This window comes from Lepus europaeus, chromosome 17 (assembly GCF_033115175.1).
Source record: "Lepus europaeus isolate LE1 chromosome 17, mLepTim1.pri, whole genome shotgun sequence".
Lineage (NCBI taxonomy): Eukaryota > Metazoa > Chordata > Mammalia > Lagomorpha > Leporidae > Lepus > Lepus europaeus.
Genome location: NC_084843.1, coordinates 15,602,537 through 15,620,073, shown reverse-complemented (window position 1 = coordinate 15,620,073; position 17,537 = coordinate 15,602,537). Strand labels below are relative to the sequence as shown.

The 17,537-nt window shown below is 48.8% G+C and overlaps 1 protein-coding gene across 1 annotated transcript in view; it reads right to left on the bottom strand.

Annotated features, from left to right (window-relative positions):
• Positions 1–209: 209 nt before the first annotated feature.
• Positions 210–17,537, bottom strand: part of ABLIM1 (actin binding LIM protein 1) — a 171,455-nt gene continuing 154,127 nt past the window's right edge. The window contains exons 15-23 of the mRNA XM_062215055.1: positions 15,788–15,934; positions 13,530–13,621; positions 11,666–11,762; positions 10,464–10,528; positions 9,126–9,186; positions 8,504–8,511; positions 7,680–7,754; positions 6,750–6,830; positions 210–5,254 (exon numbers count right to left, since the gene is read on the bottom strand). Of these exons, the coding sequence (XP_062071039.1) occupies positions 5,141–5,254; positions 6,750–6,830; positions 7,680–7,754; positions 8,504–8,511; positions 9,126–9,186; positions 10,464–10,528; positions 11,666–11,762; positions 13,530–13,621; positions 15,788–15,934 (740 nt within the window). The 3' untranslated portion in view covers positions 210–5,140. The remainder of the gene's footprint in view (positions 5,255–6,749; positions 6,831–7,679; positions 7,755–8,503; positions 8,512–9,125; positions 9,187–10,463; positions 10,529–11,665; positions 11,763–13,529; positions 13,622–15,787; positions 15,935–17,537) is intronic.

The window sequence follows — 17,537 nt, the reverse complement described above, 5'->3', positions numbered from 1 at the left end:
GTGGACCACCAGGGCCAACACTCCTGGAATAGCCAACCATTTGTCGCATTTCCCACTTCAACCTCCAAGATGCAAATACCCTCGGGAGACTTTGGTTTCATGGTGACTTGGTTGTAAGCGCCGGAAATGGGGCTGGTTCTTCTTAAAAATGGGACAGAGCTTCGTGAGAAGCACCTGGCACAAGAAATGAGCCACACATGGGAGGCACGGACGAATAAAGCACACACTTTATTCACGGAGTTGTGAGATACAACGGTGACACACGCAGAGTATAATGGCAAAGGAGCGTGGAGCAGGTCAGGACAGCACAGCACAGCATCGTGGAGACCGGCAGGCCACCCCCTCCTCTGCACACGAGCACGCGGTACTCGGGGTGCAGACGCACGCCCACTCAATCTCACGGGGAACACAACACAGCTTTCCAAAGGGAGTTCTTCTAAATATTTGCTTTTTCTGAAAGGGGAGGGAGGTCAAGAAGAACTGTATGCCTTTCAACACTTGGGAAACATTCCATCATCAACCCAACTTAGAAACGAAAGACCCCCAGGAATTTCGACGCAGTCATCAGCAAGTCACAGAAGCCACACACGTTTGTTATTGGATAGGTCTGTACACACAAGCCCCAAAGAACATCACTTCTGTGGACAAGTGTCTCCTCTTCCATGTGGCCTTGGAGGAGCCTGTGCACACACAAGTGGCTCACCCCCCTTTTCAAGGTCAGTGCCTTCGATCTGGCCTCCTTCCATTTTCGGTCAACGAGTTCCGGAAGGGCCTCATGGGAACCTCACTTCTGGGAGAGACACTTTGGGGAAGAATTTTAAGTTCATGATAGTAACCACCACTCAATTATGCTAAGCTTCAGAAAAATGTTGGGCTTGTTTAATTTTACTGTGGACACATACATGGTTTAGAAAGTTTCCTTTTCAGCTTTAACTGACCACCTCCCCGCTGGTTTTTAAGTTTACCATAAATTAAACTTGTCCAAATAGAAACAGAACGATCCTAGGCAAAGTGTACCAGTCACCATCTCTGATTGCTTCCTGGGTAGCAAATGGGAAGACAGTGAATTTTTTTTTTAAGTGCCAAAGTAAAAGTTTCTCTTTCTTTCATTACAGCATAGCTCCACATTGTCACTGCAAGATGGCATCATGCAAATCTCAAGCCCTAAATAATCTCTTCTGCTGGGCAGAAAATTGTTCAAAAGGGAGCAGCAAGAGCAGGTTTCAGGGCATACCAACACACACTTGGTTTGTCAAAAGAAAATCATTTTAAAAATCAAAAATCAAGGCTGGTATAGGAAGCACAGGTCAGAAACACAGCAGAGGCGATTTATGAAAACTGGGCTGGCTTTAGAGGATGCAGAAGGGTCGGCGGGACCAAGTTCATGGCCCTTCCACCCTTTCACGAGTGACAGAAAGAAACAGGGCTCTGTGGGCACACAGCCCGGAGTGACACCTGCCCCTCCACACAACACAGAACGCAACACCATGTCTGCTTGAAATGCTTTGCTTTTAGAAAGACTTAGTCAAAAGTGGTTCATTTGAATTTCTTAACCTTGCAAAAGTGTACATATTTTAGATAATCATCTGGGAAGTAATTCTTAGAAAAAGATGTTCCCCTCAAAGTACAAAGAATTGAGGTGGAAACCGTAGAAACATCACCCAGTGGGAGTCCTCCGCACCCCAGGCTGGGAGGGAGATAGGAGAACTGAGCAAGGGGCTACTCCAGGATCTTTCTCTGCTGCGAGATGGCAGAATCAGGGGCGGGGGTTCCCGGAGGACCTAAGACAGAAAACTCGCCCCGTTCTGTTTTTCTCTGTTACCCATTGACCCAACTTATTCTCTCTGAGGTTTCTGAGGACAGGCGGTTTTTGTGTAGTCCTTGAAGAAGTCGTATTGGACATTTCATAAAACCCCAAGCCCAAAATGTACATGCATAGCTGCGGTGCGAGTTTCCAAATGCTTCTCACAGCTCAGGAATAACTTGCTCAGGAAGACTGGGTGACGGAGTGGATTTGCTTGAAGAAATTTTAAAGGAAGCACTGACTTTCATTATATCATAGAGGCCCCTTTTACTTCATGCAATCAGTATGCACTTGGAGTCCCAAGTAAGTCAAATGCTAGAAAATGTAGCCCTTTATGTATGCACCAGGGAAGCCAGCCATGTTTGTCATTCCTTTGCTAGCGTGAACGAGCTTTGACTGTGCTAAAAACTGGAATTCTCATCAATCGTGCAGGACAGGGGTGAAAGCGGAGGACACCCATCCTCTGTGCTGTGGCCTGGGGAACTTTGTGGACAAGCATGGCGAGCCCAGGGTAACCAAATGGATGGGGCATGACGCCCTTACGTGAGGCTTGGCAGACCACCAGGTGGGCCCGTGACCCGTCCTTCCACTGGAGCCTTCTGCCTGGCAGTGGAGCAGAGAAGCCTCCCAGGGGCCCCTGCGTGATTCCCACTCCTCTGGGCTTGCAGTTTGGAGGCCACTGAGCTCTGACGGCTTTTTGTGCATGACACATTTTGTGCATGACCATTTCAATGAACTCTTTACCCCAGGATGGATGCAGAACTGTGTTCGAAGAGATGAGAAAAGCAGGGTTTCATCAGTGGGAGAATTTAGGGTTCAGTTCTCCAATGGTTGCAGCAACCTTGGGCAGGCCCCTTAACTCTGGGTCTCTGAATGTAAAGAGGGGGGTTGTGCCTTTGTCCCTTTTTCTGTCTTATGTCCTCATCTATGATAGAACCGTGTCCTCTCTATGCAGACCAAGAGATGGGAATTTTAGCAAAGCCATCTGATTGCACCCATGCTTCCAAATATCCCAATATTCCCTACACGGGCTTTTAATCTGCCTGGGTGTAGGTAAGAACTCATTAATCAATGGAAAACAGAGGAGGGGTGTCCTTATTATTGCTGTTATGAAAAAAATTCTCTCTTGGCCAGCACTGTTACAGATTGTGGAGGGAACACTGGGAAGGTGTCATAACAGCTCCCTCCCTCCATGGTCTGCCAGGGCAAGGCAAGGACGGGGATGCACAGGCCTTGTGCTGGGACTGCCAGTGCCAGACAGCACAGAGTGATGTGAGACGCAGCAAGCCGCAACAGAGGAGACATGAAGGTGCCGGACTGCAAACCGCGGGCTGGCTGTGGTTTGGACTAAGCAGTAGCTGGTCTGAGGCCCACCCTGTCAGAGCCACTTGCTGAACACGTTAGTAAATCCTATGCACGCACATGCGTGCGCACACGCATACACACACACTCACAGGAGACCAGCTCTCAAACATTCATGCATTGACAAGGCAGGCAAATTCAGGCTCCTTCAGTAACAGCTCAGGAGAAGACTAGAAAGCAACGGCAGTGTTCGGTACAGGACCCAGGAGATGGAAGCAGATCACCTGGGTCTGCAACCCGCGTTCCGAAACGGCTGCACTTGGCCTTTGCCACTGGTGTCAGTCAGACGGACAGCTGGTGATGCTCACACTGGCTGCAGTGGGAAGAGGTTCTGGGCTGTGTCTACGGTGGCAGGAGCAGGTGAAGCCCCATGCTTCCTCCTTGGGTTGCAAGACAGAGCTTACATCCCTCGGCAGAACTGTTGAGCGGGGGAATCAAGGTGGTATAACTTCCTGCGCGTGGAATTGGGGAGCCCCTTCCTCACCGCTCTCGTCGCGATGTGGTCTGACCCTTCCACGTGCTGCTGAAATCCTGAGCTCGGATCTGAATTGACTGCTGCAGAGGTTGGGCTGTTCTGACAAGCCCCGCCCCCCATGCCCTGCGTGGCCCTGGCTCTGCCATCTCCGGTCTGATTCTGCCGTGAGTGACACCTGCGTGTGGAGGGCTCCAGCTTGATTTTGGGGGCACCATCTGCCTCCCCTCTCGACTGCTGAGCCATGTGCATTTGGGAAAATGACACTCAGAAGCTGCAAGGCAGCGGGCTAAACATTCAAACAGAAATTCAAGAGACATGCAGACTCCCACAACAGCCATGGGTGAAGTTCTCACTCCCCGACATAGAGCCGCCCCCACGCCCCCACACCCCACGATGTCAGCAGCGCTAACAAGAAGAAAAGCTGGGAAGGCCAAACAAAATCCGTTTGAGGCAATCTACTCTGGAATCGCCGAGATTTTCAAGGGGAAAACATGCCTGTCCTTAGCCTATTACTGACAAGACCTTAAGAAGTAAAACCAGCGTGGGCTGCGGCTGATTCCCAGGGCGTCAGATGGGGAGCAGATGCTGGAAGGGAGAACGTGTGTTGGTGGTGGGACGTGGAGCTGGTTTCTGTGTTGCTGAGAATCAGACGGCCCCAGGGACAAAAATCACCAAGGAGCAGGCAAGTGGGCCAACCTGGAGAGGATTTTTGTCTCATTTCTCTGCAAAGGTGGAGCCCAAGACAGCTCCTGTTTGGTGGGGAGGAAGAATTAAGCACGCCATCGGCAGCAGACCGAGAGTTTGGGGGAGGGCTTCCTGCATTCCTGTTCCTTTGCTTTCAATTTTCTTTTGAGTAACGGCTAAGCAGTTGGCCAGCCAGGTCCCAGGGAGCAGAAAACAAGGGGCTCGTTAAAAATCATCTTGGCTGATCTGAAGCCCTCGTAGGACTGCTCAGTTCCCTGACGGATCCCCACCCCTGCCAGGGCACAGGTGGATCTGCGCGAGGCTGTAGGGAGAGCCGTGTGCAGAGTGGCCGCTGCCACGTGGCCATGTTCCTTCTTCGCTACAGGGCTACACGATGACCAGATTCCTACTTTGGAACCATCACAACCGTTCCCCCTCGTGCGGCATCCTAAGGGCACTTGCTGGCTCTTATCTGTACGGTCAGCACTACTGTTGGACAACAGTTAAAGGAAAACGAAAGAAGAAAGAAAAGTAGCTCCTGTCGTGCACAGAAGGCTGTGTAAAGAGGTCACCTGTGGACACTCCTGTTGAGTGTGGGAACATAGAAATTTCTACCCCATTGCTTCTTGGCAAGTGTCACTGAGAGCGGGTCCAATATTTGGCTTGTGGGTGTGTTTGAGCCAGATTCTCCCTGCATGCTGTTGCTGCGGGTAGCAGTTTGCACGTCCTCTGATCAAGTTTGGGCCTTCCTAGGACATCTTTTGCATCACCGGCCATGCCAGTCCTTTTTTCTAGTTGCCGTTCACGTGTGGGACTCAGAAGAGTTTTGCTTTTTTCTTCATGTCATTGCGTCTCCAGAGAGGTAACTTGTCAAACTCCTGTATGGACATTCCAAAGATTTCCCGAAACACCTCAGGGGCTAAGTGGCGCTGGAGAAGAGAGAGCAGAGCAGGGGTCAGTGGAGCAGCCACACGGACGGCCCTGTGCCTCGCTCTTCACTTGATGGATGGAGTTGGCCAGATGCATTCATGGGTTCCCCGTGTGCAGGTCCAATTGACCGCAGATCAAAGACATTTTTTAAAAAATTCTATTTGTACTAAACCCATGAGGACTTTCTTTTCTGGACATCGCTCCCCAAACAACAGGTATAGCAACTGCTGACATGGCATTTATGTTGTATTAGGTATTACAGGCAATCAAGAGATGATTTAAAGCATACGGGAGGATCCTGTAGGCTCTACACAAATGCTGTGGCACTTTAGAGAAGGGACTTGAACAGCCATGGATTTTGGTGTCTGCAGGGGATCCTAGGACAAATGTCTTGTGAATACTATGGGATGACTGTCATCATTTGGAAGAGCAAGGCTGAACAACAGGAGACGAGTTCTCCTCTAATGCTGGTTACCAGCCCACGGCATGCAGCCTTCCCTACCTGGTTGGGCCAGGTGAGGCACCTTCTACATTGAACAACAAAGTTGGTGGAGTATTAGGGTACTGTTATGATCCAGGGTTAGAATAACACTGACTGCTGGTGGGCCATCAGAACATGATTTATTAAGTTAGAGGTGGCCCCAGGTCAGCTCCTTGGGCTGCAGAGGAGATGCAGGGAAAATGGACCAAGGCAAAAGCAAGCCAAAGGCTGAGACTCCCAGAGTGGTGCTAGGGGAGCCCTGGAGCTTCCTCCTGGCTCAGCAACAGGAGGTAACAGGAGGGAGGGTGGGGAAGGTGGATGCCTGGCTTCCTGTCTGTCATCACTCTCTCCCAGAAGAGCTCTCCTGGGATACTGGAGCCTTTATTCTCTGTGGCAGCCTGACCTCTTCCACAAAGGTACTGCCTTGTGGTCCGGGAAAGGTAATGATTCTCTCTGAGCCTGGCAGCCAGAGATTTCTTAATTAAAATCACTCAGATAGAAAACACAAAGGTCAGTCTTCCGTGTCGAAGGAGGCCTTGTGTGTATGTGTGTGTGTGTGTGTGTGCCCAGATAACCCTTCAACGTGGAATGCGGAAAGAGCTGGAAAGAAACACGTCCAGTTTCAACCTCCTTCTTCTGAGCTTGGTCCTCCCACTCCAAATGAACTCAACCAAGTCTCAGAGAAAGATAAGGAGCCGGGGGCACGGGAGGAAGGATGGCGACTCCCGTTCTGCATCACCAGCCCCATCACAACAACATCAGATTTCCATGGAAAATGGCTAAAACCCACACTGTGTCTTTGGGGATCTGTCTTCTGGGTATGGCCAGGTACGTTTAATGGTGACCTAAGTATAGATTTGGATTTTCCTCCAAAGGCATCTCTTAGTGCCACCTACAACACAAGGCTGATCTTTATACGATTTCTTGCTTTCACCAAAGAAATAAAACCTGCCTTAGGGGGAAAGTTTGGGGCATGCAGAGGGTCCTGCAGTTGGGACTAAATTTTGTTTTACCTCCAGCCTGGTTCTGTCCACGTCTCTGAGGATTTTGTTGCGCCCTCTGTTGGTCACCATGAGCATCTCATATGGAAATATCTGAGAAGAAAAGACAACATCTCTTCCAGGACACCGCTGACCACTGTATTAGCAAGCAGAATCCCCCTCACCCTGGTCCTCCCAATATGCAGCCTCCAAGTGATGGGTGTTCCTCCAGCGTCCAGGGGACAGGGGCGTGTCCTTGTATGTCCCCAACTCTCCAGTGGTGTCTCAGGAGGGCATTGTGGTACATACGAATAGCAACTTCCTAAGCATTTGAGTCGAGGTAAAAATTAGAACTGAAACCATAGGTGCGCGTGGTATCTTTCGCATGCTACTGCTGTATTGCAGGTCCCTCTGTGCAGCATTCAACAACCTTGGTCTGTGACTGGCTCATGAAGGCATGGAGCCAGGCAGGCCCAGAAGCAGTGTTCTGGACACTGACTTATTGAAATAAGTCATGCACGGTCCCTGTGAGCACAAGCCCATGGATGTTCTGGAGCTAGGGGGACTGGCCATCCCCAGTTTGCTTGGGGGCAGAGGAGGTTCCTGGGATGGAAACTTTCAACTGGGACACATGGGTCATGCCATCCAGAGCAGTCTACCGCTGCTCCACTCACCACTGGACGTGCCACCAATGCACGTGGCATGGGCCAGGGTGATACCTGGGCCACGGGGAGGGAGGTGCTAGTACTTCACTGTGCTCCCAGACCACCACACCCAGGAAGGGCTCATGGTCTCTGGATTGATGTGGCAAAAACAGTTGTGGGGCTGGGCTGGGGTGGGGTTTAAGCTATGGCTTCCTGAATGCCATACAACGAAGTGGGGCTCAAGACTCTGAGAGTGGTGGCAAGAGAGAAAATCAACTCTTTCAGGGCTGTGGCGTCCCCCAGGGAAGGCTGCACCTGCCTTTGGCTCCAACATGTTGGGCATGGACACTCCTCTGTCCATTCGCATTGCGGGCATGTGGCCATCTGGAAGCGTCTGCAACAGAGAGGCACAAAATAGCGCCGGGAAGTGGGGCGGCGCACTGGGCTCCCGAGCTTCCCTCCGTGGTCCCCATTCCTCCCCCCGTTGTGCGGAGGTGCCATGTTCACCTCCACAAATGAGGTCCTTGCTGAATCAGGGCAGGGATATTGATCTTTTGTAATCAAGTTGGGGGAAGATCCCGACAGCTATGGGCTAATTCCTGAATTTCGGCTCCACGTATGAAAGTGTATTGTACATGGAAAATCGCCGACTCGATCATTGCTTTTTCTACTTTCGTCTTAGCTCTTCTTTTCTTTTTGTTTTTGTTTTTTCCCCCCACTTTTTCTCTTTGCTCATTCTCCATCATAATTTTTCAAAATTCAGGTTCAAGTGAAAACGGGGTGGTACATGGGCAAAATGCTCTGTCTTGCTGGCAAAGACACGAGTTGCTTTTCATTTGGGAATAGGTGGGAAAAGGGAGAACGAAAGACCGGGGTTGTAACTAACAGCGAAACAACCGCACGTGGGCAGACCCTCGATGCTGGTCCGCTTCCAGCCCAGACAGGGCTCTGCAAGGCCTGCGGGGGACAGCTGGACCCAGGCACCGGCCCTGCCTGACCATCACAGCTCTGGCGCCACAGTGAGATGCAGCAAGCCCAGCGAGCATCTTCCCAACAGAAACTGTCTCCCGGCAGCACGCAGTGTGGGCGGGGACACGGCTGTTCCGCTGCTGTGGTCCATCAAGGGAGGCAGAGTGATCCTACCTGATAGTCTGCAAAGGAAAGGAAACAGAAACACAGTGAGGAAAAGACCCTGGGCAAACATGGAACCGCCAACGGAGACAATAATCTGTTCTAATTCCCGAATGTGCCATGTTCTCGCCCTGCGCCCATCTCTGCACGCACTGTACCCTGTGCCTCCCTGGAGCCAGGAAATGCCTGCTCCAGGTCTAGCTGTGGGCTAGAACATCCTTTTCTCCTGGAAGCTTTGCCAGACAACCTACTGTGCTGCTTCCCGCTCTCGGCAAATCCAGCCACGGCATTCATCACGGAGCTTCTCTCGCCCCCAGCTTTCTCCCTCCCCTGTCCCCTGCCCCCCTGTGCATTCTGAAGCTAGGGGCCGTGCCTGGCTGGATGTTGTACCTCCAGGGTCTGACAGAGCAGGGGCAACGCATGAATCCTTAACTTGCCTCTCATGCTTTCTTTCATTCGAGGTCCTTTGAGATTTTAATAGTGGCTCTATTAGCTCCAAGCAGCAGCTGGGACCCTCTTAGGATGCCACAGAGCATGGACCCGGCCAACAGACTGTGACGTCATTGCCTCCTGTGGGTGGACCTCAGCCATAGGGGAAGGCATGGCCACAGCTGGCCTGACTTTGGGGCCTCACCTCGTATTCCCCCGCTGACGTCCCCGTAGCTGTTATACTGAGCAAAGTCCGTGGAAACAGGCTGAAACAAGAAAGATGTGTTGTTAGAAAACCTCCTCATGGCCGGCGCCGTGGCTCAACGGGCTAATCCTCTGCCTTGCGGCGCCGGCACACCGGGTTCTAGTCCCAGTCGGGGCACCGATCCTGTCCCGGTTGCCCCTTTTCCAGGCCAGCTCTCTGCTGTGGCCAGGGAGTGCAGTGGAGGATGGCCCAAGTCCTTGGGCCCTGCACCCCATGGGAGACCAGGAGAAGCACCTGGCTCCTGCGATCGGATCGGCGCGGTGTGCCAGCCGCAGCGCGCCTACCGCGGCGGCCATTGGAGGGTGAACCAATGGCAAAGGAAGACCTTTCTCTCTGTCTCTCTCTCACTGTCTACTCTGCCTGTCAAAAAAAAAAAGAAAACCTCCTCATGGCCGGCACCGCGGCTCACTAGGCTAATCCTCCACCTGCGGCACTGGCACACCGGGTTCTAGTCCCGGTCAGGGTGCTGGATTCTGTCCCGGTTGCTCCTCTTCCAGTCCAGCTCTCTGCTGTGGCCCAAGTGCTTGGGCCCTGCACCTACATGGGAGACCAGGAGGAAACACCTGGCTCCTAGCTTCGGATCGGCGCAGTGCGCCGGCCGTAGCAGCCATCTGGGGGGTGAACCAACGGAAGGAAGACCTTTCTCTCTGTTTCTCTTTCTCACTAACTCTGCCTGTCAACAAAACAAAACAAAACAAAAACCAAAAAAAAAAAAAAAAACCAAAAAAAAAAAAAAAAAAAAAAAAACCACCTCCTCAGTGATGGCTTGGGATTTAGCAGAAAGCAAGGAAGGACTAGAAAATCCAAATAATTCACCCTAAGCTAAAATCCTGGACCTTCATTATTTTTCCTTCCTGTTTATTCTTCTACCACTATGCCAATCTCTTTGTCTGCTGTAGTACCTCTAAGGCTACTTCCCAGGAGGTTCTTGGTAAGCAAGTATCTCTCACTGGCCAATAAAGTTACATTTTCTTAGACAGGTACATAATCACTTTTTGCTTCACTGAAAAACTATTCGCAAAACCACTTAAACTAGCACGCCCTTAAGTTTATACACGTCATTATTTTATCTAAAGCCAGTTTCTTCTTCTCTCAATGGAAATACGTCACTTTGCCTGTAGTTCAAAGTGATTTATTGGGCTCCCAGGAAGACCACAGTTTATGACATTCCAACCCTGAGGTCTAGAGTCCTACGGGTTCAGACGGCACATCAGCACTTCGACCAGGACTGCGGAGCCAGCAAACCCGGAAACAGTCAACTCCACAGGAGAAACTTACCCGGTGAAGTCCGTTTTTCCCATAGCCAGGGAGAGACGAAGTTTTAGATGATAGAGCGTGAGAAACTGAAAGAGAAAGAGGCAGAAAAGCAATGGTTAGGGACCTGGAAGACCATCTCTTTAATGGAACTGATAGCGTATCTTCTACCTTGCAGAACGAAGATTTAGGATAAAGATTACAAGTTGTACTGGGCTCAAGAGTTCACAAAATCCCACCTACTTGGCTCTCACAGTGACCTTACTGAGGAGGGAGCCACACAGTTCCACTGGGGGCCAAGGTGGCCACTCTTCCTGCAGCTTGGGCACGTGTCTGAGAGCCTGATCCCTTTGAATCCTTGGTACAACTTGGCACCACTTTTGTAATTTCCATTTTATGGACGGGAGAATTAGGAACCAAGAGGAGCTATGCATCCTGCCAAAGGTCACTCGGCTCATACACAGCTGGTCAAGGATTTGGACCCGGGGGAAGCACAACGATGACACCAGTGATGTTAACAACAGCACCTACTCCATTAACGTGCTGCAGAGAGTAAATAAAATAATGTTCGGTAAAGGTGCCTACAAGTAGTAAACACTGAATACATTGTTAACGGGATGCTTAGGAGAAAAATCGTCCTTTTCGGTTCAGTACATGGGAGAAGTCATCTTGCACATTCAGAAACAACTGGCTTATGACTTGCTGACGCATGTACTGATTTATGTATCGGCTTATACTCCAGTGTAAGTGGGGGAAATATGCTGACAGATGATTTCAGCCAAGTATCTGAGTAATCTTCCGAAGTGTCACACACAGCAGCATTTTGAAGATATTGTGTTGAACATAATAATTCTAAACCACAATGCTTTCGAAGTGTCTTGGCCTTGTCCTCTAGATTCAGCAATGCTCTCTGCAGGATTTCTATTTGTTCCTTGCCTTTGAGATGAGGCTTCTGGAAGGCAGACCTAGCAAGCGCCCCTCACGGCACCGCAGATCCTCCAAGAACTTGCCCGTTTCCAGAAGGAAGGAAGCACGCATTTTAAGGACTGCCATAAGTCGCTTATAACCTAGGTTGACCAGAAGTGGATTTTAAAACTCCCTTTCCTGGAGGACACTCTACAGATCCCACCACAGGTGGTACTGTCTCTTGTGCAATGGTTGAGGTGGGCTCCATGGGGGCAGGTGGGCGGTTCTTGGCTCCGGGAAGGCGGGGACTTGCTGCTCACCTGAGTGGATGGGAGAGTCGTGGCGACTGGCTGACCTTTCCCGGCTCTCTCTCTCCATCTCTTCTTTCAATATCAACTGCCCAAGGCCTGAGTTAAGCTATGCACAGGAAAGAGAGAAATGGAAACAAATCCTGCTGTTACTTTCTTGGGACTGTAGTGTCTTTTCCGAAGATCCTGCAGGAACTCCTGGTTCTGGATGGCCTGGATGTACGTGCTCCCAGAGCCTAGGGGCTCCCCTAGAGGAAGGTCCTGGATCCCTTAGAGCTTTTACAGTGTGGAAGTCCCACTTCCCTAAGCTGGGCTTAGGGAATGTTCTCCTTCCTCTGCCCTCCCCCAAAGTGCCAACACTGACCCCAGGAAGCATGCGTGTGTGTGTTTAAAGATTTTATTTATTTATTTATTTGAGAGGCAGAGTTACAGACAGAGAGAGGAGAGACAGAGAGAAAGGTCTTCCATCTGCTGGTTCACTCCCCAAATAGCTGCAACTGCCAGAGCTGTGCCAATCTGAAGGTGGGAGTCAGCAGCTTCCTCTAGGTCTCCTACACCAGTGCAGGGGCCCAAGCACTTAGACCATCTTCTACTGCTTTCCCGGGCCATAGCAGAGAGCTGGATCAGAAGAAGAGTAGCTGGGACTCAAACCAGCACTCATATGGGATGCTAGTGCTGCAGGCAGAGGATTAGACCACTATGCCACAGTGCAGGCCCCAGTGTGTATTTTTGATGTGCAAGTGAGAAATTGATGGTAATAGCCCTAAAAAATGAATTGTATTGGTTTGTTTACAAGCAAGAAAAAAGAGGAGGGCTGGCATTCTTGCGTAGCATGTTAAGCCACCATCTGCAGTGCCGGGATCCTGTAAGGGCGCTGGTTCAAGTCCCAGCTGCTCCACTTCTGATCCAGCTCCCTGCTAACGGCCTGGGAAAAGCAGTGGAAGATGGTCCAAGTGCTTAGGCCCTGGCTACCATGTAGGAGACCTGGAAGAAGCTCCTGCTTGGCCCAGCTCCTGCTTGACCCAGCCCTGGCCATTGCGGTCATCTGGGGAGTGAACCAGCAGATGGAAGATGTCTGTGTCTCCCTCTCAATCTGTAACTCTGACTTTCAAATAAATAATTTTTTAAAAATAGGAAGAAAAGAAAAAAAGGGAGATCCAGGCTCATTGGACAGGTTTTGGAAAATCCAGAAGGAAAGAGGAGTAATCCACAACCCACCACTCCTGGAGAACACCAGTTACATTTTGATTCATATCCACCCAATACTTTCCTATACATACACAAAACTAGGATGTACCATAAATGCTACTCTGTATCCTTGCCTCCCACATAATTAACGTCATGGGCATTTCCTTTATCTCCAGAAAACATCATTTCAAAAGATTCGCCAGCCTGTTATCCATGAGAGAGTTTAGCACAGGCTGTCCTGGATGCTGTGGGCTGTCACTGGAGATGGGCAGGTAAGCCATCTCCTCTACCCTCCTCCTCCCGGCCCACATCTTCGATACGGTCCTACAAGTTCTGGGGAAATCCCTGCAAACATGCTCCGTGCGGAGGGAAGCCCTTCAGCAGAGGGCGCACACGGGGGAGGGAGGTGTCACAGACCTGGGCACACTCTGCCTTCCTCCACCTGCCTTTCAGTGTCCTTGCAAACACACACACCTGCACACACAGTCCCTGTCCTTGCAAAGGCCCAAAAGTTCCACTCCAATCTCAAGGTCATCTCAAGAGCCCAGGGGATACTCTGCTTATTCTAGCAACTAGGGGCCCGCCTTGTCTCTCCTTGAGGCTCAGGACCACCTCCTGCCTCCCTTGGCGGCGTGCACATAGCAGTCATTCAAAAACCACAGCAGCAAGGCCAAGTGTAAGGACAAACCTTCATCAGCTGCTCTTCCTGAAGCTGTCGGCGTCGCAGCAGCTCCTCATCATCTTCCTCTCTGCCTCCAGATCTGCGTCTCGTGTCAGTCCCTGAGGCCACAGCAAAGACAACTTCAACTTCGCCCCCTCATGAGTGGGAAGTTCCAATGGACTAGTCCATCTGTGTTGCGTGCGTTAGGCAGGTGCGGTCTAGGGTGGTCTTTCTCGCGTGTGTGTGAACAACACCAATGGGAAAGCACCTGCACCAACTGAGCACCACTGGCTGGGCTTTCACAGGACACGGGGCCCCTCTGACATGCGGGCTCAGGGTAGGATGCACGAGCCCTGTGAGCTGGGGCCTTCCAGGAACTAGTCCGTTCCATCAGGACTGGGTTTGCCACTGCAATCGCGGCTAAGTCATTCCATTAACCACTGGCCGGAGCAAACTGTGCTAGGAGGGCGGGGCATCTCCAGTTACTATTCTGACATCCCTGGGGGCCAGTTTCAAATAGGGATTCAAATTTGCCTACATGCCAATGAAGAGGTAAGACAGTCACACTCTTGTGACAAGTTTTTACATCTTGTTTTTCTCTTTTTTCCTAGTATTTCTAGAATTTTCATAATGCAATCACTCTGTCTTCTATGACCCTAGCACACACATGACGAAGCAGGCCTGTTAGATTTCTTTCAAGGGATGGGTCTCTAATGTTTGCTTTTTCTCATCCTTTGAGAAATGGTCACACAGAATTTTATACTGAGAGATCAATTAAAAAAAAGTGTTCATACAGCTAAAAACTTACTCTGGAGCAATAAGGCAAATTGAGTACAAGTTTTAAGCTTCCTGGAAAGGGGGAGACGAATAGAAAGGAGAACTCTACTGGAATGGTTGGAAGAGGAAGATAATTGCTGTTTTTCCTAAATTACTTGGATTAATCTGGCTGTGGGAGGAAACAGGAAAGTTTGCTAATCTAATGAAAATAAACTTTAATAGTCTTAGTTTTCATCATTCTGATGAATAGACCAGACGTTTAAAGGAACTTTAGACCATTTAGTGGCAATAGTTTCAAGAATAAAATTTAATTCTCTCCCAAAGCGCGGCTCTGTTTGTGCCCTCAGTAAGCAACCAAACTGAAGTGGGACCTGCAGGGCCCCGGGGAGTTCCCAGAGGGCAGGAACAGGTCAGCAAGAAAAGCTGATGATGGATTCTTCGTTCTTAAACAATTATAAATGTTCATGTGAGTTTTCTTTCTTTAGTTTGTACTAATAACACTTAAGAGACACAAGTTTGCAGAAATTAGACAAATCTCAACATAATGGATAGAATACTTGTGAATAACGGGCTGAGGAGGTAGACTTTCTTCCAACTATTAGTTGTGTTAAAATCCACTTATATCTTGTATGAAAGTTATTGAAAATATAGCATGATGAAAAAGATTAACTTGGATGTTTTGGAAATGCAAAGGCATTTTAGGTTGTCAGGCGGCGAGAGGGCTGTACCTTTTACATAGTTGACTGTGAATAAGACAGTCGTATCTTTGCAAGGCTGCTCTCCACATTTTTAGTATAAGCTTTGGGGTTTGCCAATACCTCTTTTTAGGTTGAGTGATTTCACTAGTGACAACACAGTAAAGACACGGACACACTTTGAAAGAATAAAGCAAAGAATGAAACAGCTCTGATGTGACACTTTAGCACAGAAGCCATGGAGATGACAGATGTGAAATCACGTTAACTTCACACAGGTAATATTCCAGGACATCCACTGCCCTGCCAGAGCCCTTCCTAGTCATGGAGCGCATGATCGTGGAAGGAGACCGAAAGTGCTTCCCTGTTAGGATTTGTTGTTAAGAGAATCGTTAACTGCAACCCAGATTTGGTCTAAAACAAATTTAAGGGACAGAAGTCACACTGCACTGGACATTCAGTAGATCTGCCCACTGGACTACAACGATGTTCTTGCCATGGGGCTTGGACCCTACTGGGTTCAAAAGGATAACTGATTTTACAGTCCTAACTGCATATAAACCATCTGTCTTAGACCAATTCTGGATCTCAATGGGTTTGGTTAAAGCAAGGCTCTGGTCGATGCATTTTGTGACTTTTTAGCATCTTGCACACAAATTAATACCATGTTCAATCTCTTCATTGTCCTACTCCTCGCTCACAATTTTCTTCAGCATCTTTATGAAAGAACACACTTTCTTGCACGTTGTAAACATTTCATTCTGCACTCTCTAAGCCATTTGTCCCCTTGACGTAGCTATAGCAGTTGCATACCTATGGCGGCAAGTGAGGGGGGACCAGGCCAGTGGTCCGTCTCAATCTTTGGGATCTCGCTGGGGTCCGGAGCCTGGGCTGCTGGGAACTTGGAAAACTTGATGATGTCTTCTGAAGACTTGCTCTGGGCTGCCAAGGCAGCTGCATCTAGATGGGAATCAGGTTGCTTAGCTCTCAGTCTTAAGGCCAGGGGTACAAACCCACTGACAAAGTTCTCTTGTTCTCTGTCAAAAGTTCCAAGTCCAGAAAGTTCTGGTTATCACCGTTATCAACCACCTGCCACTCAGCAGTGCCTGTTCACAACTCAACTCTTTCCCCTTGTTTAGTGACAGAAGCATCTGATGTACATTGAAACCCTGTGTTCTGGAACTGCACTGTCCACCACCTGCTATACACGGCTTTTGACATTTAAATAAACAAAATCAAACAGAAATTAATAAGATGAAAATTCAGTTCCGCAGTTGTGTCAGCCATAGTTGAGTATTCCAGAGTCATGTGTCATTAGTGGCCACTGGGTTGGACAGTGCAGATACAGAACATCTCCATCATTGGAGAAAGGACCATCGACAAAACTCTCCTACAGTAAACAGAACTTTGAGTCAGCAATTTGGAATTAACGGGCTAAGTTAAAATCATGATGCTGTCCTTTGGCAATAGTTGTTCATCTGTAGAGGGTAGGCTGGTTTGTATGCTTGGGCAAGAAGCCACAAACACATTAGTCCAGTCAATTTTAATCTTTACATGCTAAATATGCATCCTTGAGTCCTAGGAGAAATGAAGAAAACCTACTCTCAATTTGCATGTATTTCACCGTTCGGTTCAAAGGTCTGCACGTAGAAGTGAGTCATCGAATTTTAAAACAACAGAAGCCAAATTAACAGCAATGCTAATTCACAAAGTTCTTACTGGCTCTGTTTAGAGGAGCTGTCACCAGCTTGAGGACAAACAAACCAGTTATATGGCTGGTCTGTGACTCTGGCTCATTGCATAAACTGGCCTGGGATGTCACTAAACATTGCAAAATATATTTATAAAGTCTTAACTTTTCAAAAGATGTACTATTTCTCCTGGGCTCACATATGAAGGTATTTTGAAAAGTTCATGGAAAATGAAATTAAAAGATAAGCTTACTTTGGTGCAAAAAAAGAAGAAAGAAATTCATGCCTAGGTTTTTCACAATAAGTATTTTCCATGGACTTTTTGAAGACCATTAGTATTTTAAACTTTGGAATCTTCAGCTCCAGCCCCTCTATTCTAACAAACCTCTGTGCCTCAGTTTGCTTAAATGTGACCAAAGCCAGCCAACAATCAGGGGTAAAGTCTTGGCCAGGCTTCGAACAGTGTTTCTCTGAATCTCTAATCTCATGAGAAAGAAATTTCTGCTTAGAAACTACCACATGGCTAATCCCCTTGTTAAAAATGGACCAAACATGTTAGTGGATGAAAGACTGAGAAGTCCTGCATTGTACATATATTAAAAAAAAAAAAAAAGTGTGACTTCATTTAAATCTAGCATCTTCCAAATGTATGCGGACATCAAGTCCAGGCCTGACACCTACTGCTTTGGTGTGGACAGGGTGCCTCAGGGGTCAGTCTTTGGAAAGACATTCCCTGGCTGTGTTATTCCCACTTGATCACAAGAGACTAAAAGGAAAGACTTCAAAGAAAATATAATGAAAAGAACCCAACTGATTTTGTCCAAATAATCTAACATTATTCGATCTTCTTAAATCTTAATTGTTTGCTTTGT